Source organism: Pseudonaja textilis, chromosome 9 (assembly GCF_049901715.1).
Source record: "Pseudonaja textilis isolate UNSWEBS1 chromosome 9, rPseTex1.2, whole genome shotgun sequence".
NCBI lineage: Eukaryota > Metazoa > Chordata > Lepidosauria > Squamata > Elapidae > Pseudonaja > Pseudonaja textilis.
The window spans coordinates 5,624,518-5,646,807 of NC_141998.1; the positions used below are offsets into that span (position 1 = coordinate 5,624,518).

General features: G+C 42.2%; 1 protein-coding gene across 4 annotated transcripts in view; it reads right to left on the reverse strand.

Moving 5' to 3' along the window:
- NSD3 (nuclear receptor binding SET domain protein 3) overlaps nt 1-22,290 on the reverse strand; it is a 115,908-nt gene that overhangs the window by 32,351 nt on the left and 61,267 nt on the right. For all 4 annotated transcript variants that reach the window (XM_026714982.2, XM_087938636.1, XM_087938637.1 and 1 more), the window contains exons 10-14: nt 20,309-20,439; nt 16,934-17,062; nt 11,440-11,566; nt 9,315-9,512; nt 5,845-6,018 (exon numbers count right to left, since the gene is read on the reverse strand). In XM_026714982.2, the coding sequence (XP_026570767.2) occupies nt 5,845-6,018; nt 9,315-9,512; nt 11,440-11,566; nt 16,934-17,062; nt 20,309-20,439 (759 nt within the window). The remainder of the gene's footprint in view (nt 1-5,844; nt 6,019-9,314; nt 9,513-11,439; nt 11,567-16,933; nt 17,063-20,308; nt 20,440-22,290) is intronic.

The following is a 22,290-nucleotide window of genomic DNA, read 5'->3' on the forward strand; positions in this document are numbered from 1 at the left end:
CAAAAAAACCCAAACCAGATTTTTGAAGAACAATTTTATATTCTATTTCAAAAGAAAACAACCTTTTAAATTATTAATTTAGATACAACCCATGCTGAATGAAATTATCTGAACTTCTGGCATGGCATGGCCTGTATCTATAAATTTTAAAAAGCTGTTTATTTTTTCTACAAGAGTAATACTAGTCCTCAAGAAATGCAGGACTGCATTGGTGAGACCCAATTACAAGGAAGTACCATTTCCACTGTAACACTTATATCAGTGTTAACACTTATATCAGTCTCTACAGATTCTTTGAGCAGTTTTTTTTTAAAATCCCATTTAAATTTGTCTTTTTCTTCTCCTCCATGTATTTTATTTTTTTAAAGATGACTTATTTTAATATTTGTAACCAACTTGGAAAATACTTTTAAAGTTCAAAACAAAACAAAAAATGATATGCACCATTATATACTTGCCCTCATGCGCATTTTACAGAACATCTTAAACAAAATGTCTGACAAAATGCTTCTCTGAAAAGAAAAAGAAAATTTCACTGTGCTACTTAAGAAGCAAATGACAGGTTCTTTGTGTTTGCAGGGTGGACAAGACCCTGAGTATGTCATGATATCTATTTTGAATGAACCTGTCTTTCTGACCGTACTGATATTCCATGTTGCTGTAGCAACCAGACCTCCTGCTGCTGAGTAGATTAATACTTTTCCATTCCCAACAAAACTTTTCAAAAGTAGCTGGTGAGCACCATGACAATTGCAAAATGTTTTCAAGCAACAGGTGGAAATCAACAAGCTTTATTTTTCTGATACCGGTATAGCAGCAAAACTAATTTGAAAAACTTGGGGGTATTAATTTTAAATAAAAAAGGGGATAATCTTTCAGTGTGGGTTGTTTTATGAAGCTATCCCAAGAAGGAGAAAGGCTTCTGTACAGCAAAGGTTACATGCATGGGAAGACAGCTTATGCAATAGTGACAAATATCACTATTGATATATCATCCTCAGGTGTAGGATGAGGGTAAAGGTTCATTCTCTGAGCTTGTGGGTTGCTTTCCAAATGTTTTGTTACCAAGTGTCATGCCCCTGGTGGAGACTGAATCTGAGGGAGAGGAGGAACAGCCGACAGGGAGTGGAAGTGTGGCTCCGGAGGTTGTGGAGGAGGCTGGGGAAGGGCAGAGGCCGGCTGAGCAGTCAGAGGAGGACCCAGGCCCATCCCCCATCCATCCTAGGGCATGTGGGGAGGAGAGGATAAGGGAGAGACGTGGTCTCCTTGGGAGGAGAGGGCTTTGATCCTCTTCATGGGCTGTGGCTGTGACAAGAGGATGGACCTGCATACTGGCAAACACTGGAAACAAAGCATGTAAATATCTCTACAGTTCCTCTCTGAACTTGGCATCCTTCCCAGTGTGTGTTATCTGTGGATATCCTCCAGCCCTTGCCTGGTTTGTGTTGCTTTTTTCCTCCTTCTTGTAACTGTTTGCGTGGGAGTTTTCTGTCTTCAGTCAAGAATATTTGGAGCTCGGAAGCAAAGTGAAGGAATAAAAGGGGCTTCACCTGTTTTTTTGTGACTGTGTTTATTTTGTATCCCATCCTGGGTCATCACACCAGGCTAGGTAAAATCTTCAGTGGAATTTAGGAGATGTTAGGGTCAGTGTTCTGTTTATAAGGGCTTCAGGTGTGGGTATCCTTATAAACAGAACACCTGAATTCCTTTGTTGTGGCTTATTCAGTGACTGGCCCCTCCAGCAGCCAAATCAGAGGAGGAGGAAGTGACGTGGGAGCCAGGGTTAGCATCAGGGCAACCTGGGAGCTCTGAGGGGGAAGAGGGAATGGAGCTGGGAGAGGGAGAGGGAGAGGGAGGGAGAGAGGGAGGGAGAGAGGGAGAGAGAGAGAGAGATGCAGAGCATCGGTCATCCATCAGCCCTCAGATGAAGAGTCAACAGCCCCCAGATCTGGAGGTGGCTGATGAAGAAGAGGAGGACCAGCTGGGTCCAGTGCCTGATGCGCAGATGCACAGAAAGGAGGAGAGGAGAGCAGTGGAAGTCTATGGGCTGGTCCTTGGGAAGGAAGAACCACCGCTGCTAGCGAAGCCCCACCCCAGCTCTGGAGATAAAAGGCAGGGGGCGGAGAGGAATAGGTGTGGCAGACAAGTATTCATCTTCCAGGTGGTCGGACTTGTTAGTCTGCAAGAGAAACTTTTTGCCGGGCTGCTGGCATTCCTAACAAAGGAACCTTCTGGATTCATGTCAGAGGGTTTGTCATGTTTGGTGAGCTGGGTCAGAACGTCCTTATAACCACTGACCCTGACACACCCTAAACTCCCCTGAAGATGTTATCTACCCTGGTAACGAAATGTTTGGAAACCAACCCACAAACATGGAGAAACAAACCTTTAACCCTCAAGACAGATTATTTTGGGGGTCAGGGGGAGGGGGCTAGCTTGCTGTCTCCACACCAAAGGCCAATGGACATGCCGGAATCTCTCCGCGCAGGGTGATGAATTCATCATTATCATATAAGCTGCTTGGCAGCATTATGCATCGGGATGCAAAGATTATTGCTACAGAATAGCATTACCCAAAAAACAAACAAAAAACCAGAAATGTGCGTGTACAAGTCGTCCTTGACTTATGACCACAATCTGGACTGGAACTTCTATCACTAAACAATGTTGGCTGCTAAGTGAGCTGAATCTGATTTCATGACCTTGTTTGGCAGGACGAATTCCATGGTTATTCAGAAAACGTAATTTACTGTATTGACTTTGTTTCTTGGAAGATCATAGCTAAATGGCTATCATGTGACCCAGAGGTATTGCAACCATCATGTGCCAGTTGCCAAATGCCTAACTTCTGATCATGTGAATTCATAGGAATGCTCGTTGTAAGGTTGAGGACTGGTTGTTAGTCACTTTTCCAGCACCGTTATAATTTGATAACAGCACTAGCAATAGCACTTAAGACTTATACACTGCTTCACAGTGCTTTTATAGCCCTCTCTAAGAGGTTTACAGAGTCAGCCTATTGCCTCCAACAATCTGGGTCCTCATTTTACCCACCTCGGAAGGACAGAAGGCTGAGTCAACCTGGAGCCTGGTGAGATTCAAACTGCCAAATTATTGGCAGTCAGCAGAATTAGCCTGTAATACTGCATTTTAACCACTGCGCCACAACGGCTGCTAAACAAATGGTGGTAAGTCAAAGACTAATGTTGTGGTTAGCTGGCAGCAGGTGCGGATGGCTGAGGAGAGCGAGGACTCAGATGAGGGGCCAGGACCATCAGGGAGTGGACTGCAGCCTTCAGAGATTGTGGGGGATGGCAGCAGTGATGAGGAGGTTCCCGAGGAGCCTGTGCCAATGCACGTGCACGAAGGATTGCTCATTGGAGAGAGCAGTTACAGCAGCATGGGCGACTCGGGAGTAAGCCTGCAAGGTAATGGCCCCTCCCTCAAGAAGATAAAAGCCAGGTTTGAAGAAGCGTTCTTTGCAGAAGGCAAAGACGCTCTGAAACTCAGCCTTGTGGACATTATAATCTGTGGGTTTGGGGCAGTCTCGAAAAACAACTTGGCAAGGCTCTTTCTTGTCAGAGCTAATTAGTTGGAAGCAGCCTTTTATCTGTGAAGAAACAGAATTCGTAGATGAAACCTTAAAAGGTGGGGGCTGCTGCCTTTGTCTTGTGTTTGCTCTCTTGAAACCAGGTTGGATCAGAACAACTGGTCTGAGCTTTAGCTAATGAAGGTATTGCTTGCAGAAATCTATTCTAGGTGTGCATAATCTTGTATAATTTCAGGATATTAATTCTCTGTGATCAAAAGCATCAGAACCATCTGGCCTAAGCAAGAAACTTAAAAATATAATCTAAAGCAGGGGTGTCCAACCTTGCTGGCTGAGGAATTCTGGGAGTTGAAGTCCACAAGTCTTAAAGTTGTCAAGGTTGGACACCCCTGATCTAAAGCATTTTCACAAGACAGTGGCCTTTTCTGGACTTCAGGAATAATTACCAAGCTAAGGCTACAGCAATAAGCTAAGCAATTAAGTTGTACTTCTATACACAATGTTGGGGAATCCAAATTTCACTGACTTTAATGGAAACTAAAGTTCCAAACAGTAAAATAACTGCAACTACAATGTTATTGAAAACTTAAAACTAGTGTAATAACTGCTTAAAAGCTTTAATTTATATTTATCCATTTTCTTCACTAAATTTAATCTTAGTGGGTCTGGCCCCTTTTTCTACTATGATCTCTTAATTTTTTTTAAAAAAAAATCTACTTTCAAATATAAAACTGAATCATTATTAAAGTGGGAAGGAAAAGCACCTAAAAGCAATTTAAACTCTGGGTAAGAAGAAGCACTAAAAGCACAAAATCTCCAGATTTCCACCTACATATGTAAAGGATTCGAATGACAATAATATTGGTTTAAAAACGTATGTCAAAGTCCTGAAAGAAATAAAAACGGATTTATTGATTGACTGTGTGTCATCAAATCACTGTCATCTCTTAATGACTACATATAGTTTCGCCTTGAGATGTAAAAAAAAAAAATCAACGAATTATCCTTTCCAAAAATTGCTTTCATATAATTCAGATTCAGCACTCTAAAATTTTCTTTCTCTAACCTTTTAGACATTATTCTTCTGCAAAACATTTATTTAATGCAATAAGAACTCTGTCTCCTGGTTTCGCCTGGAACTGCAGCTGCTATATTTCTTCTCATATATCTGGTAACAACCACCCCCATTCCAATATCTTTTTATCCTCCACATACATTTTCTCTCTAAACTATCTTTCTTGTGCTGCGCACATAAAAGTAGTTTTAATGTACCTATTGCTTTTACTGAAGATGATTGGATATAACAAGTGCCAATCTCCTGAAAGCCTATAGTTGCCTACAATTATATTTCAATAGGATAAATAGGTCTGTCTTGAATTAAATGTATGGAGCGTAATTTCTGTTATATTTTAATACCAAATCAATTCCCTCTAACTGAAAATAACTAGGGGTTTTATCACTCAGTTATGATCATTCTTTAGCTATGTTTGCTCAAAACATACATGTGAAGTTTGCTGTCACATTATTGTTACACGAGAATGAATTCAATTTAAATCTTTTATACCTTATAAGTGAATTTCTGTAATGGAGGTGAGCTTTGGTTCACTAAAGCTACTAACTTAAAAAAAATACTCTTATATCTTCAAATTAGCAGGGTTAGAAGGTGAGGCAGGTAACAGGGAATTAGACATAATTCTAGCTAAATAAGGGTGATACTTTTTAAAGTCATGCAGAAAATTGCTTCGTATAAAACATTTTAATTGAAAGTATGGGATAAAAAAGAATTCCTTCCTAATCTAGAAGCCACACATCCATCCACCTTCAAGATGACTCATCAATTTACATGGGTTGATTCATATACTTTTTTTTTAAATAAATGGAAGTCAATTAACTTTCTCAGGATTTGAGTCACTGTTGTCAGCCTATTTCCCCCTCATCCATCCCCCAAACTAGCAAAAGAAGATCCTTGTTGTTTTGCTTTAAGAAAAGGCACAGAGAACAAGAAGGTTAAGAGAAAATCCAGCAATGGTCATTAGACGCTGTTCTTCCCGACCGCCAAGGAGGAATTCTTGATCAACAGTAATTCCTTGGAGTGATATCTGTGTCTATCTATGGGAATGCACACGAGGTCTGTGTCTCTCTATGGGAATACACATCGGAAGTATGTGGGAGGGTGTGCGATTCTGGGGGTATAACAGTTCATTATTATTTTTTTTCAAAAAAAAAATCAAAATCAAAATCAAAGACTCAACATCAAAGAGATCGACAAAAGGAAGGCAAAAAACGGAGCTCACCTCTTGCACAAACGAAACAAAAGCCTACATTTACAGCTGATGAGGAGTGATTGCTTCTTTTGGAATGGTTACTACAGATGAGGATGTGGGATGACACAAACAAGCTTCCTGCAGCAATACAGCCATCTCCTGAGTGATAGGCAATGGGGCATCTCAAACATCTCACCATACGACCTGTTTAATATAAAATGCACCAGATAACAGTCTGTTTAGAACACACTTTCCAAACTTCGATCAAATTTGGCTTTAGCTTAATTGTTTTTCTTTCTATGACCCTGTAATTCCTATGCCGAGTTTGCAACAGATATTTTTTTCTCTTTGCACCCTGATAAGAGAAACATATGGTGCTGCCTAGGATTGAACTCTCCAACCTTCCAAGTGGGAGGCCACTGCATTGCTCTGGCTTTAGCTTAACATATTCCATAAAAGTTTCTTGTATCGAATTGAAATGTTATAATTTTCAAAGGATAGTTTTGCATTCTTTAATGGTGCAATTCCTCCTGGCTTCCAGAGCGAGCATACTTAAGATAGCAAGGCCATGTACATATATTGGGATTATTCCACTGAATGGCAGAAAAGGTTCAGAAGATGCTATCCCAGCATAGAAGCCAGTTTTCGATTGTTTTTAAAGAAAGAGAGAGAAAATAATCAATGAGAAAGAAAGAAAAACCCCTTAGCACCAGTCATGCTCAGATTGTATTGGCAATGTCTAATTGGTACTCAGGGTATATTAGCTCCTCCTTCCCCCAGAGGTTATTAGTGGAGCAAATTAAGTTGTCTTGCATCCCATCCCTTCAGTCTTCCAGATGGTTGGGAAAACCCCAATGAATTATGCAAAAGTGCTTTGAAAATGAAACATGGTGAATTTTATGCAGATTTAAAACCCAGGGCAGAAAATACCCCAATATCTCCCCAAGAACAAGATAATGAAGCACAAGACAAACTTCTCAAAAAAAAACAGAGATAAGCCAGTTTGTACTTGGCTAAAGAAGGAAGAGGCAGCCTGGGCTGTAAGATACCCAAGAGTCATTGACTCTAATATTTTTCCACAGAATTCCTTTAGTAGTCATAGCAAAAGCAAATTTTCCTACTTCCTCCATGGCAAGAAAACCCACCATCACCCTTTACTAGGCTGGCTAGCTTAACATATATGACACCGATATTTGTTTGCTCCTTCACAACTTTTAAGAGAATGCAACTGGACCAAAAATGAGAGAGAGCCTGATTTCATTTCTGAGAATTCTAAGCACATAATTCCCTGGTTGTTTATCTCCACAGTGCTCTGGTCATGGTGAGCTTCATTCAATAACAGTTTCTAGGAAGCTTCAATAAATGTTTTTACAGCAAACCCTCTGTTTATGTGTTTTAGGAAGCCACTAGCTTTTCATCAGTGAAATACCTGCATTTCTGCATATTTCAAGCCAGCAACTTTAATTTTCTTTTTCAGATATGGTATCTGAAAGTAGTATAGTCTTGCAAGATGCATGGTCTGATGGTTATGCATGCTTTCACTCCCTTTCTATTACACAATTGTAAGGGAAGATGGAAGACCATCTTTCTTTAAACACAGATCAGACAGCTGTAAATGTTATATCTAGTCCTTCCCTTCCCTTCACATCCATCCATCCATCCACCTCTCTATCTAATCAATCTATCAATCAATTCTATCTCTATCATCTTTCTATATCTATCTATCTATCTATCTATCTATCTATCTATCTATCTATCTATCTATCTATCTCAATCATCTATCTATTATCTATGTGTCTATCATCTATCTCTATCTGTCTGTCTGTCTGTGTCTGTCTGTCTGTCTATGATCTATATGTCTATCTATCTCTATCATCTATCCATCTCTCTCTCCCTCCCTCTCCCTCTCTCTCTCAATTATCTATCTATCTATCTATCTATCTATCTATCTATCTATCTATCTATCTATCTATAGAAAAGGAAAGTTATCTAATGTGCAAAGGTCTGTGAATTCAATTTCCCATTAACATCTGGCTACCCACATCTGATGAAACAGGATGAAATCAATCACAGAGTGTCTCTTTCAAAGGATGTAAGAAATTTCGTTTTGTTTTTGGGTTGTCTTGATCTTTTTCATAGCAAACAAGCAGCCAAAAATGTTTTAGGGTTAGAGTTAGGTTCCATGTCTTGCAGTGTGCAAATAACGTAGGTGTATTTTTACACATATGAATGCTACTGCAAATCTTGTCATTTAGTGAAGAAGTAAGATACACACATTCCCTAACTGATTCAGAATGGATGTCCATTAGGTTGATATAAAGGCTTCCATTCTTTTCTCTCCTGTAAATTTCATATAAACCAACAGCCCGAACCTTTTGTCAAGGTTTGTTGGTTCCTGGCAAATAATTCTCCGAACGCAAAACAATTGCAGGAAGGTGAAGATTTTTTTTCTCCATAGAAACCATGGGAAAATAGCAATCACATTAGACCTGTGTGTTATCTCCACCTGTTCAGACTGACCCGGAATGTCCCCCTTTTAAAGAATCTCAGAACAAACTACACTGAAATAATAGGAAATACTTGTAGCCTCGGGTTTTAGACTTGGGCAGTGGTTTCCTCTCCAAGCTGGTTTCAATTTAGTTTCTGAACATTTTGTTACCAGACTAGCTTAACATCATCAGCAGGACTTTCGTGTCCTATTCCTCTGTAGCTTATAAACGTCTTGTGTGCTAGTGTGGTCAGTTGGTTGAGCAAATAAAAACAAGACATTTATAAGCTACAGAGGAATAGGAGAAGAAAATCCTGCTGATGATGTTAACCTAGTCTGGTAACGAAATGTCAGAAGCTAAATTGAAACAAGCTTGGAGAGCAAAAGCACTGCCAAAAACAAACTACATCTGTGATGGCGAAGCTATGGCATAGAGCCATTTGTGTGGGCACACGAGCCCCAGCCAAACTGACCTACACTGCGCATGCGTACACCTCCCAGCTGATTTTCGGCCTGTTTGAGGCCATTTTCACCCTCCCTGAGGTTGAGGGAAGCCTCCGCAGCCTTGGTAGGCTGAAAAAAACGGGCCTTCCGGAAATTACTGGAAGTGCCAAAACGGGCCTGTTTTTCGGCCTCCCGAGGCTGCAGAGGCTTCTCTCGAGTCTCTGGGAGGGCGAAAACGGCCTCAAATGGGCTGAAAAATCAGCTGGGAGGTGCGCATATGCACAGTGCAGGTAAGGGGGCGGGGTTGAAATGTTGTATGAGCATGTGCGGGGGGCGCATTGCATTGTGGGTGCTGGCACGTACGCGCTTTTGCCACACTACAACAAAAAGGTTTGCCATCACTGAATTACATTTTCCCACCTAGATTGCCGCTGTTTCTGGACTTTTCCTTTCCCAAAGTTTTAGCAAGAATTCCACCCTGAAGCTATGCAAAATGCACAGGAATTATTTGGAGCTTTTCATGACGATGCCTCGCAGCGACAATGATCCCCCCTGCTCTTCCCCTTACCTTTGCTTGCTTTATGAATATCCTTGTCCATAGAGCAGGCGGTGCAACAATGCTGAGGGCAACGGAATCCTCGGGATTCAAAAACGGCTGTCGTAAACTTGCGGACACAGGCCTCGTGGTAGAATTTGCCACATGCGTTGACCGAGCAGCGCTTCACGTCTTTGCCGGGAAGTTTGCAGGAAAAGCATATATGCTGCCCTTTGAAGAGGAAGAAACGTAAAAAGGTTGAGCGGCTGCTTGCCAAGTGTTTTTGTGATTAGGATGCAGTACTGCAGGCTACTTCTACTGGCTGCCGGAAGTTCGACAGTTCAATTCTCATCGGCTGAAGGTTGACTCAGCCTTCCATCCTTCCCAGGTCAGTAAAATGAGGAGCCAGATTGTTGGGGGACAATAGGCTGATTCTGTAAACCTCTTAGAGGGGACTGTAAAGCGCTGTGAAGCGGTATATAATATGTCTAAGTGCTACAGATGTCTTCTCTCTCTCTCTCTCTCTCTCTCTCTCTCACTGTTTCTATCTGTATGTATCATCTATCTATTCATATCCATCCATCCATCCATCTGCAGTATTGCAGGCTAATTTAGCTCATTGCCAGGAGGTTAGATCCTGACTGGCTCAAGGTTGACTGAGCCTTCCATCCTTCCAAGGTCAGTAAAAAAAGGAGCCAGATTGTTGGGGGCCAATAGGCTGACTCTGTAAACTGCTGTAAAACTCTAGTACATAAGCGGTATATAAGTGCTACTGATGGGGCAGGAACTAAGCAATAAACCTTTCCTATCTGGCAAGCAGAGGTCAACACACGACACCACTGTTTGGCGAATTGTATTGTTTACCATTTTGCTTCTGGGTCCAATTCAAGGAACAGGTTATTGTCTTTAAATCCCTCTATGGCATGGGTCCAAGGTATTTGAGGTGCCACCTTATCCCAATGGGACTTGCCTGCCCCATTTGATCCAGAGGAAGTGGCCTACTGGGAATTCCAGTGGATAGGAATTCACAGTGGACCAGCTCTGCAGAATCGAATCAGGTGGTCTATAAAGAAACCAGGCTTTGTGATAAGTGGGGTTTTATAATAACAACCAGCAGCTGGACTCACACCTGGAAATAAATTGGCAACCAGCACACGTGTTACATAGATATACTAAACGTGCCCATTATTGCTCATTCTGGACCAGTGAAGGTTTCTGGGAAGTCTTCAAGGGCAGCCCCAGGTAGAGAGCATTGCAAGGAGCCAAACCGTGAGATGGTTAGTGACTGTCTAAAGGGCCTCCTGGAATATACAACTGGGTATCAACAACATACTGCTTAGAGTCCATGGAGATTCTTAGTCATCCAGGTCATGGTTGTCCCAAAGGTGCTTTTTCAAGAGGTAACTGGACTTTCTGGTTTTTCTTTGAAGACGTTCCGTTTCTTACCCAAGAAGCTTCTTCAGCTCTGACTTCTTTAGCTCCCTTCTCCGCCATCCAGTCAGAGCCCAAGAAGCTTCTTGGATGAGAAGCGAAACATCTTCAAAGAAAAACCAGAAAGTCCAGTTGCCTCTTGAAAAAGCACCTTTGGGACATACTGCTTAAAGGTTAAAAGCAAATCCCACTTCACATATTCTGCAATTTAATCTTCCTTTTCTATCGATCTAAAAAGAATATGAAAATCCAGCTTTCCTAATGAGTGATAGGGGTTGGATGCAGAACGCAGAGCTGGGACGGTATCTCATGGAAGACATTTTCAAACATGGCTGACAGTGAGAGGATCTAACAATATATTCCTGTCAGTTTTCCAGAGGCTAAAAAACCCCAGGCTGTTATGTCAATTTTTTTAGCTATCCAATGTGAAGGAAAACAAAGAGGACCAATATTCTAAATGGAGATCAACAGGAAAAATAGGTTATCTAGTTAATGCTTAAGCTCAGTGCTAAAACACAAATGACTGCAACTTCATGCTACAGAATGTGGGTTAGGCTTGAAATCTTAAATCCCAAACCATTTTGAAAGACAAAACAAGCAAGAATTCACTGAGCAGACTTTCAAAAGCCCGAACGGATCCTTCTTTAGTAGCGTTCAGAACTTTTGGCGCTCCAGCCCCTTTCTCAAGGCAACAACAACAATCATAATAATAATTCCAGCCATTTACCATTTTTGCACTCCAGGCAGATAAATTTCCCATCAGGCTGTGAGCTCAATCCGAGGCATTCTGTATGGAAGACCCTGTAGCATTCACCTTCGCAGGAGACTAGAGATTCACCGGTGCTTTCACAAATCTTAAGAAAGAAAAAGGAGGGGAAAAAAAGAATACCAAAAAGAAAAAGAAAGAAAAAAACCTCATTAAGTTTCTAATTCAATCAAGTCGAAAAGCTAAATTGTTTTCTTGTGCTGGATTTCCGTACCATTTTCAAGGTTCCTTTACTAGAGAAATATTTTCCAGAGACCAGCACGCTCCACCGTATAAAAAAAGGACAAGATACCATGATGGAAAAGATATCAGGCATGGAACAAAATCGGGGCTAGCTTCCTCGTTTGGCAGGACTGGGCTGCTGGGGGTTCGCAGGGGTTCTGGAGAGGCCCCTCACTAAGATTCTGTGCAATTCGGAGAACCCCCCCCCAAATCCCACGCCTGGTTGTCCCTGCCTGCACCTCCCCCCTCCTCTCCCAGGTGTCCCCAGGTGATCCGTTTTGGATGCAGGTAAAGTGTAGGGCATGCATGGAGACTCGGGGAGGGTGAAAAACGGGCCTCCCGGAATCCTTATGGAATAATTACCTTCCTTTCCCTCCCTTCTTTATAACTCTTTTAACAAGGGCCCAATGGGAGGATAATTTTTGGGGGGCTCAAAGTTTGTTTCTATCGTTGGTTCGAACTTGCAGTTCAGATCCAAGAAATACCATCTAGGTTTTTTCTTTTCTCTCTCTGTGTGGCCAAGGCAGGCAGGCAAATTTCAGGATCAAAGTCCTGCATCAGGAGGCGACCCTAGGTGTAGAGGCTAATATTTGGAATAGGCTCTCCTGCTCGAGCAGGGGGTTGGACTAGATGACCTCCAAGGTCCTCTCCAACTCTGTTATTCTATGATTCTATGATTATTTTTCCCATAAATAGGATAGTTACAGTCAGTACAGTATTAAATAAGGCCGTGTCAGACCACATCCCTTCACAGGAATTTAGTGGGAGTGCGTGTGTGACACATACAGACAGATGCAGGGCTGGGCTGCTGCGGGTTCGCTGAGGTTCAAGAGAGCCCCTTGCAAAGATTCTGTGCAGTTTGGAGACCCCCCCCAAATCCCACTCCTGGCTGGCCCCCACCCAGGTGGCCCATTTTGGATGCAGGTAAGTGCAGGGCCACCACGGAGGCTCGGGCAGAGTGAAAAACGGGCCTCCCGGAAGTTCAGGAAGGCCGGAAATGGGCCCGTTTCCAGAGAGCCTCCGGAATCCAGGGAGGCCGTTTTCACCCTCCCGGAGGCTCAAGGAAAGCCTCCGGAGCCCGGGGTGAGCAAAAAGGTGATGCAGGAGGCTGAGTAGGCCGTGCCCATCATGGCCACGCCCACCCAGCAACCGGGCAGAGGACCCTTTGCTAACATTTTGGATGTTGATATGTATTTTCTAATCACTCTTTCCCATGAGGTGACGTCCGGATTTTGATCACCTGAGTGTGAGGATGCTGCAAAAGTCGTAAGTGTGAAAGCTTTTTTTCACTACTGTTGTAACTTTGAACTGTTTTTTTTTTTTAAGTTGAGGACTACCTGTATAGTCCTGCCTCGCATAGGTGTGAATAATTAGGAAGGAAATAAATAGTTATTACAGTTATGTTCACCTTGCAAAAGGGTTTCGGATGTAGACGTTTGATGGCTCCCCTGCCTGTTATGTGAAAAATGAACTGGAAGGAGGAACTGGTCATCTGCCCCATATTTTTGTTTTATTCACCATATTTATGTTTCAACTCGGCTGAATGAGAAGACTCTGAAAATCTTTTCTTTCTCTGTTTGCAAGTTCTTATAAAAAAACGAAAAGTCTTGCAGTGCTGATTAACTTGCAAAAGTAATTGCTCACTTATTCTAGCAAAATAATTGATCCTCTTTGAGTGGGCGGACCAGGAAGCTCTAATCTGGCGGGGAATGAAAACCTGTCACTAGATGGCAGCAGATAATACACACACACACACACACACACACACACACACACACAGAGGAGGGGAGGGAGAAGGAGGAGGAGAGAGAGAAAGGGAGAGGGAGAGAGAGAGGAAGAGTCAGAGGGAGGGAGGGGAGAGAGAGAAGGGGAGGGAGAGAGGGGGAGAGAGGGAGGGTCAGAGAGGGAGGGGGAGAGAGGGAAAGGCAGAGAGAGGGAGGGGGAGAGAGGAAGGGGGAGAGAGAGGGGAGGGAAGGGGAGAGAAGGAGGGTAGGGAGGGAGAGAGGAGAGGAAGGGTCAGAGACAAGGAGGGGGAGAGAGGGGGAGAGAGAGGGAGGGAGAAGGGGAGCAGGAGAGGGAGGGAGGGAGGGAGAGGCAGAAAGAGAGGCAGAGAAAGAGACAGAGAGAGAGAACTATGGGAGTGGCAGACCTCTGGAAAAAAACTGAGCAATATTAAGTGATGATCTGAACGGTCTGGATGTGGCTGATAACTGCTGAGTGAAAAAATGTATGAAATCTGAGAGACTGCTCTCCATCCATCCATCTTCCCGCTCTTCCAAATCCTTAAGGACTTCAAAAGGGACGTCCTCTGTTGTGGTGAAGGGTGACGGATGGTTTTCTGGGCTAATCCGTGAGGGGAGACTCCCAAGGAAATTCGGTAGGTATTCCCTGAGGGGAAGCAGCCCCCTAAACCTCCCGTAGCACCCTAAACCTCAGGAACATTTCACAGGGAGCTTTCCAAAAGAGCTGGAAGTTAGGGGACTTAACAGGCAGAGAGTCAGAATGGATGCTGGTATTTGCTGTCATGGTCAGCTTTCCTCTCTTGACCTTAAGGGAGCAATTACCCTTCACCATCGTGCCATCAAAGACGTTTCCCTTATTTGTGGGTCAGTTTAATTAAGGGGATGGAATCTGTTTTCTTGCAGAAGGCATCTTAAAACTAACAAGTGAGGGGGGGAAAAAAAAAACTAATTTTCATTTCCACCGAAGCAAGCAAGCAAAAAAGAAATAAATGTAAAATATGGATAGGGGCCCAGAGAAAAGAGCTGCACAAATCAGACAGAGCCACATCCCGACTGAAAGCAAGAAGAAAATAAACAAGATGTACAATCAAACGTATCTCTGAGAAGACCTGAATGTGATTAGGCTGTAAAATAACAAAGGGCCCTTAATGAAAAAGAATTATAAGGATAACCTGCAAATGCACTTTTAAGTTTTTTAAGGAGGCGAATGCAAATGAAATCAACCTACAAGTGTAGGTATCTTTGATTTACAACACTTCGGTTAGTGTCATGCCCCTGTTGGAGTCTGATTCTGAGGGGGAGATTGAGCAGCTGACAGGGAGTGGGAGTGTGGCTCTGGTGGATGTGGAGGAAACTGGGGAAGGGCACTCTCCGGCTGGGCATTCAGAGGAAGACCGAGGCCCACCCCCTCTTCATCCTAGGGCATGCAGGGAGGAACAGATAAGGGAGCAACATGGCTTACGGGGGAGAAAAAGGCCCTGATTCCCTTCATTAGCTGCAACTGGGAAAACAGGATATAAAGGGTGTTTGCGCACAGCACCTTGCTGGAAGCAAAGCATGCATTATCTTTGTTTGTCAAGTCTTATCTGGGTTCTGGTGTCCTCCCAACTGTGTGTGTTTCGTTATCTTTTGAAGTCTGCAATTCCTTATCCTGCCCTGTCTCGTTAATTGCTGCAACATGGTTTGTATTGGTTTTTATTTATAATTTATATGTACTTCGGGTTCGGACTAAATTTCTTCCATTTAAAAACTGTTCTTGGGAATTTTTTCTCCAGCCGATCATAACTGGACATTGGGGGCCAAGTTGGAAGAGTTAAAGTGACTTTACCTGTGACTTTGTTGCTTTTGTGTCACACCCCTTTGGGTCATCACAGTTAGCGACCATTCAAAAGTTACAATGGCACAGAAAAAAAGTGACTTATGACCATTTTTCACTTATGACCATGGTAGCATCCACACAGTCACATGATTTACATTTGGATGCTGGACAACTGACTCACATTTATGTTGATTTGCAATGTCCCGAGGTTGCGTGATCCCCTTTTGCGACCTTCTGACAAGCAAAGTCAATGGGGAAGCTAGATTCACTTAATGACCAGGTTACTAATTTAACAACTGCAGCGGTTCCCTTAACAAATGTGGCACAAAAAATCATAAAACGGGGCCAAACTCACTTTTAAAAAAATTTCTCACTTAAATTTTGGGCTTATTTGTGGGTCGTAAATTGAAGTCTATTTTGTTTTTATTTGGTTTTTGGTTTGTTTGTTCTTATTATTTGACCTTTTGATATTTGCTATTATTTGACCTTTTGGTAAAGGTTATTCAACAGAAATGAATGTTATAGCAAAGAAAAACTATATTTAATTATTTATGTATTAACTGCAGCTAGAATTGTAATCGCTCAGAATTGGAAAAGTGAAAAAAATTCCAGCAGAGGGAAAAAGAGATTGAGAAAACATTAGAATGTGCAGAGATGAATAGATTAACGCTGGCAATCAAAGAAAAAGACGACACTGAATGTTATATGGTATGGGATCTATTTTATCAATGGCTTGGAAAATAAAACAAGCTAAAATTGAGTAGATGAACGTAAAGAGAAATAAGTTAAGTTTGTTATAAAGATAATAGATGTAAGAGAGAATGGCTTATAAAAAAAGTGATTATTGTCATATTGGCAAGAAAAGGTTTAATTATAATTGTTAGCACAAGATATATGTACCCAGTCGACCCACTGTTTAAATGAAAGATGGATTTATTGTAAATATACAATAAATATATATGTATGTATGTGTATAGATAGATAGATAGATAGATAGATAGATAGATAGATAGATAGATAGATAGATAGATAGATGGTATTCAGCTTTGTTCGGGTATTTTCCCACGTCATTATAGTTGTGCTTTTAAAGTTGTAGCAATGTTTCGGCAGAATCTCATCTGCCATCATCAGGCTTCTGTATTGTGTTCATCTGTGAGTCAGGCTTTTACAGACGAACACTATACAGAAGCCTGATGTTGGCAGATGAGATTCTGCCGAAATGTTGCTACAACTTTAAAAGCACAACTATAATGACATGGGAAAATACCCGAACAAAGCTGAATACCATACATTGAAGTACCCGCGAAAACTTAAGAAAACATATATATGTACATACATACACAGAGAGAGAGCGGGGGGGAGGGGGGGAGAGAGGGAGGGAGAATGAAATAACCAACCAGGATTAAGAGACTCGGTGGCACTGTGGTTAGAGTACAGTACTGCAAGCTACTTCTACTGCAATTTGGCAGTTTGAATCCCACCAGGCTCAAGGTTGACTCAGCCTTCCATCCTTCCAAGGTGGGTAAAATGAGGACCCAAATAGTTTGGGGCTATAGACTGACTCTGTAAACCACTTAGAGAGGGCTAGAAAGCACTATAAAGCGGTGTATAAGTCTACGTGCTAGTGCTATTGCTGTTACAGGCACAATTTATTTGCAGATGTACACTTTACCTGACAAACGGTGTCTCTCTTGTTTGTCCCCGAACCTCTTCTCGACAAACTCGAATCCACCGACTGGACATCAGAAGCATCAGCATCTGCTGCAGCCAATGGGCTATCAGACTGCTTTCCAAAACTACCCTAAAATAAAGTAGGCACAGGTGTTTTCATTCTCTTTAGACAAGCTCTAAAATTAGAATCAGTGTAAATCCAGTTCATTAAAAGGGGAGTGGGGGGGGGAGAGAAAAAACCCAGCTAACTATTTCCATAATTTCTCTGAGGTCTGACTTAGGTCAATTAAAATGCCGCCCTTGGTGTAATCTCATCTACCCCAGGGAAGAAAATTTGCAGAAGGATGAACCACATTGCTTGGATGAGAAAACTTCATTCTGTTTAAAACAAACGCATCTCATTGCAAAATTCACTCCGACGAATTTGGAGGGGGGAACACAGGGGAAAATATTAACCACGGCGTAATCGCAAGGGGTCGTTTTCCAAAAAGGAAACCGAACCGAAATGCTACGTTTTGTTCTTGACCCAGGCCTCGTCCAAATTAAGGAAACACAAACTGAGTGTAAAAACAAACTTTTGAAATGTGATGCTGGGAATTTCTTGCATTCCCAGCCAAAACTCATTAGACCCAATTCTCTGAGATAAGCTCACGCCTTTCAGGATTGTAGAAGACTGCCAAGAAATAGAAGTCCGCTTTAATTAGAATATCAACTGACAGAAGTTCCAGCAAAGACAAACCAGAGTTTGCAGGGCTTCAATGAGGAATCAGAATCTAATGACCTTCTTTGCTTCCTGCAAAAAAGCACATCCCCGAGGGCTGACTTTTATCCCTTATGGGAGAGGCAATCACCTTCCAGCCTTACCCCTGAGTCGCCCTTTCTGCCTCAGCTGCTCTCTCCTTCTAGCAGCCCTGTGCACACGCGGACTGGGAACAGGCTCCCCTGGGTCCTCTGTTCGCTGCTGCCAGACTCTGAAGGCAGCACCCCATTCCCAGATGGTCCCATCTCTGCATCTGACACAGAACCCTCGCAACGAGTCCTCGCCAGACTCCCTGACCGGGTCCCTTTTGTCCTCACTGTCCGATATCTCTGCCATCCGCACCGGCTGCCGGTGAACCACAACACATTGTCCACCCTCTTGAAAAGCTATCAAACAAGTGATTTAAGTTCAACGTGTTGACTTCTGTTTGGCCTTCTTTATAGGGAGCTTTTCATGACTGTGTGATGGTGGCTGCACTTGGAAAGTTGATTAGTATCGTCGTTACAAACGTCTACACAGAGAAATGGGGCATTTAATCATAAGATGCCTCTTTCACTGGAAAACAAACGGAGGACACTAAAAGGGAAGCCAAGAGGCCCAGAACCCTGAAGACACAACAGTAGAAAAATCTGGCTCCTAAAATGCAGCTCCCCAAATCCAAACCTTGAGCTCTATTATCCAACCGAAGCTCCTTTCAGGAGAAATTGGAAAATAATATAATTGTGCTCAATTACAACGACCACCTGGCCAGTTTTGCCTTATTGGGATTCATTAGATGTGGGTAGCTCGATGTTAATTCTATGGCAGGGGTGTCAAAACTGGTGTCGTCACGGCGGTGTTACGTGACGTATCGGGACTTTTTGCCCCTTCACTAAACCAGCCATGTGAAGTATCTGGGCCATGGGTTTGACACCCCTGTTCTATGGGGTTTCAATCCTCTGCTGCAGGAGTGTCAAACTCAGTTTCATTGAGGGCTGCGTCAGGATTATATTTGACCTCAGAGAGATGCGGTGGGTGTGGTCAAGGTATGGATGTGGCCAGCTTGAGGTCACCTGTGTCAGGGGCGCCTGTGGTGGACCGAGTGCTCCGTCTTTGAAACTGGGCTCCCGAGCTCTGTATTCGGACGCGACAGCCTCCTGCAGCCCTCTGCCAGTGAAAACAGAGGTCGGGAGGGCAGCCCGTAGCCCACATGAACTCCATTTTTGCTGACAAAGGCCCCCCATGTGTGGGATTCATGGGCATAGCTTTTGTAATGTGATCAGGAATTTTTTTTTTTTTCATGTGCGATGGCACATGATTATGCTGACTCACGATAGTGGTTCTATCGCTCCCAATCATGGTCGCTCAGCAAATCCTGAATGGTCGTTAAGCGTGATGTCACGTGATCGCCATTTGTGACCTCCTGCTGGCTTCCCCAGTGCTGCAGCGAAGGTCACAAATGGCAATCATGTGACTGGACGATGCTGCGACCATTACTGCAAGCCGGTTGCCAAACGTCTGAATTGTGATGCTGGTTGAAATGCCACTATGGTTGCAACTATGAGGACGCGTCGTAAGCCCCCTTTCATTTAGTGCTGTTGTTACTATGAACAAGGGATCATTTAATGAGGACTGCTTGTATTCTCTCCAGTCTTCGTCTTACCCCATTGGGCATCTTCCAGTATTATTAATTTCCTTATAGTATTTCCCTGGGTTATTCTCAATTCTTTCTTAAATCATTTTTCTAGCCCAAATTGCTTTGCTGCTACCCCTGATCAGGAGTGGCTATGAATCACTCCCTTTTCTTCCTTTTTGGTGGCAGGATACTCTCCAAAAATCCCACCGTGTTTAATTTCTCAGGCACCTTGGCTTCAGGTGAGACCCAGAGGAATTTGGGGGAATACTGTTTTATTTTTCCTGCAGTTAATAATGAAGTTTGAATATTAAGAAATAATAATCATTAAGATGTGGGAAAGTTAAAAGATAGAAACATTGCTGCTCGCAGGCCTTCCCCAAACCATCTTCTGTCTTTGCCACCCTGAAAATAAAATACTCTTTTAAGATTTCTGTGATTTGAATCTTTCTTGACTATTTCCTGTCACACAATTATCAAAAATTGATGTGCAGAACAGAATGTTAAACAATGCAGAGAAAAGCAACGTTTCAGCCCCAAACTCCCTCAAGCCAATGCTAACCGTGATGGCTTAACTGTTCTACTGAAGTGTTCTGGGCCAACACTTCCCATTTAGTTTGTTTAAAAGCTATAGTGTTCATGTTTTGCTCACAGCCTTGACTGCAGCAGCGTTTTATGTAATTCCACTTTTTTTCGATATTTTCCTTTTCCAATGCGGAGAAAACAATAACACTCAGAATACAGAATTCAATAGACCTTAAGGAAGGAGCAGAAACGTAACCTATCTGCATTTAAGTCGCAGTTGTTTATACTCGCCTGTTGTCAAAAGTCTGTTTGTTGTTAAAAGGGGGTGTTTTTGTACATTGTTTGCAAACAAAACATATTCAAAGAAGATTAGCAGCCACAAACATCTCGCTCCCAAGGTTTTAATCATAAAACAATCTGCGAAATGGATTTACCACATTATTTGTCAGTTTCAGTTTTATTCAAGGCCGAATAAATACCTGTAAATCATTAAGTCCTCTTGAATCAGAATCGGAGGTATCTCTGTAAGCAGAGTTAGCCAATTCTACATCTGTGGAGGCACGACTTCTTTTCTTTAGAGGTTTACAAGAATCGGAAATCTCACTGGCACCTTAACACAACACACTGGAATTAATCCTAAAAGACCTCTCAAATATGAAAGCTACTGAAAGGCAAATTGAGAACAATGCCAAGAAAACTAGCCAAATTGCACACTTGATTTAAAAGCTTTTCAAATTCACAACTCTTCCACTTTTGGGGGGCGGGGGGGAACAGTAAGCTAATCTATGATTTTAAAAGCAGGGCTTTTCCAATTGCAACTTTTGGATAGGGAATACACAGTATAACTTCTGCTCATTTATACCTTATCTCACAAATTAAAATTCTCCCAAGGCAGCTTGCAATATAAAAACTAAAAGCAATCACACAATTAAGAATGCATTGGGATGAACTGTTTCAAAAACAGAGTGAAAAGTCAAAATTGAAACCATATTGCTTAACGATAAAGTTGTTTTTATAGCATTTTTTTTAAAAAAGGATGAAGAGTCAGGCAGACACTGATCTGTGGTTGGTTTTTGGATATTTTATTTTGTTAACACTTAAAGCACCTTATCCCCGTACGTAAAATACAATCTCAGAAGCAATTAGCACCGAATATACATTATCAAACTAACACGAAATCAAACATCCTTCTATGCCTAGATCTGAATGGTATTCATTACATTACAGGGCCTTGGAGGAAGCAAGCAGAAATGCTTGGTGTCAGTGAGGGTAGAAATTTGGAGGAAGGAAGCAGAAGTGAAACACCTCTCCTTCCCATCCTAGCCTCTGCTTGGACAGGAAGCATGACAAATGTGGGGCTCTTAAAGAACTACTTGAAGCACGCCTAAATCCCAGCCATTCTAACCTGGGGGTGGAATAAAGAGAGTAATCAGCCTAGAGTTGTTACGTTCCCGTAAACCAGGGTGGATAAAAATCAGTGATTTTTAAAAATTAAGAAAATGGATTTTTAAAAAATTTAAATCGGATGGGTTTTTTTTGTCAAATTTATTTTAATAAAATGCTTTGGGAATAACAATCTATCTAAAGATAGTTTTCCATTTAAGATACATTAATAATTAAGTTTATTCAGCATGAAATGGAGCTTGGTCATGTAGCATGAGGGTGTGTATTCTGCAATATTTTACATTTACATTTTGGGTAAACTCATTCAATGCATCCAAGCGGAGATAACACGCACTTCATTGATGCATTCACACAATTTCACAGCAGAGACGACAGTTGCTCTTTAAAAGTTATGATTTAAATCAGGTTGATTTAAATCAAATCCATTCTGCCATAAACAGTCTTAAGTCCAACACCTCTTGAATTCCGTTGATGTCAGGTGCAAATAGCCAGAAGCATTCATTGAATTCAAAGCAGGGAACAGTTTATTATTGCTACTTCTACATAAGAATCTAGTCAACTAACAGTAAATTTTGGTGCTAGACAAGGGTCAATGGAATTTATGGGGAAGCTGGATTTGGGTCTCTTGTGACACCGCAATGACTCCAAGCTGATGACACATTTAACCCTGCCTTCCTGTTCTCCTGCTCTTCTCCTAGAGTTGACTCTTACCTAGCCCAATTTAGTGTTGGTCTTTGGTTGGCTAGATTCTTGTGTGTAGGCATGAGCAATAAATTAAATAACTGGAGCTCCATGTGTGGTCCTGACTCTTCCAGCCTGAGATATTTCCACATGATATCATAAATTGGAGAACCATATGCCTAAAGTCTTTCTGAAGAAATGAAATATATACCACAAAACCACTTGTTCCACACCCAAGGAACAAGAACTCACCCCAGTAATTATTCTTACTGGAGATTTAAGAGAGGGTGTTTGTGCTTTCGTTTTGCCTGCTTTGTCAAGAGATTCTGCTTCACTGCCTTTTGACACAACCTGGTTACAGAGGGGTTAGCGTGAC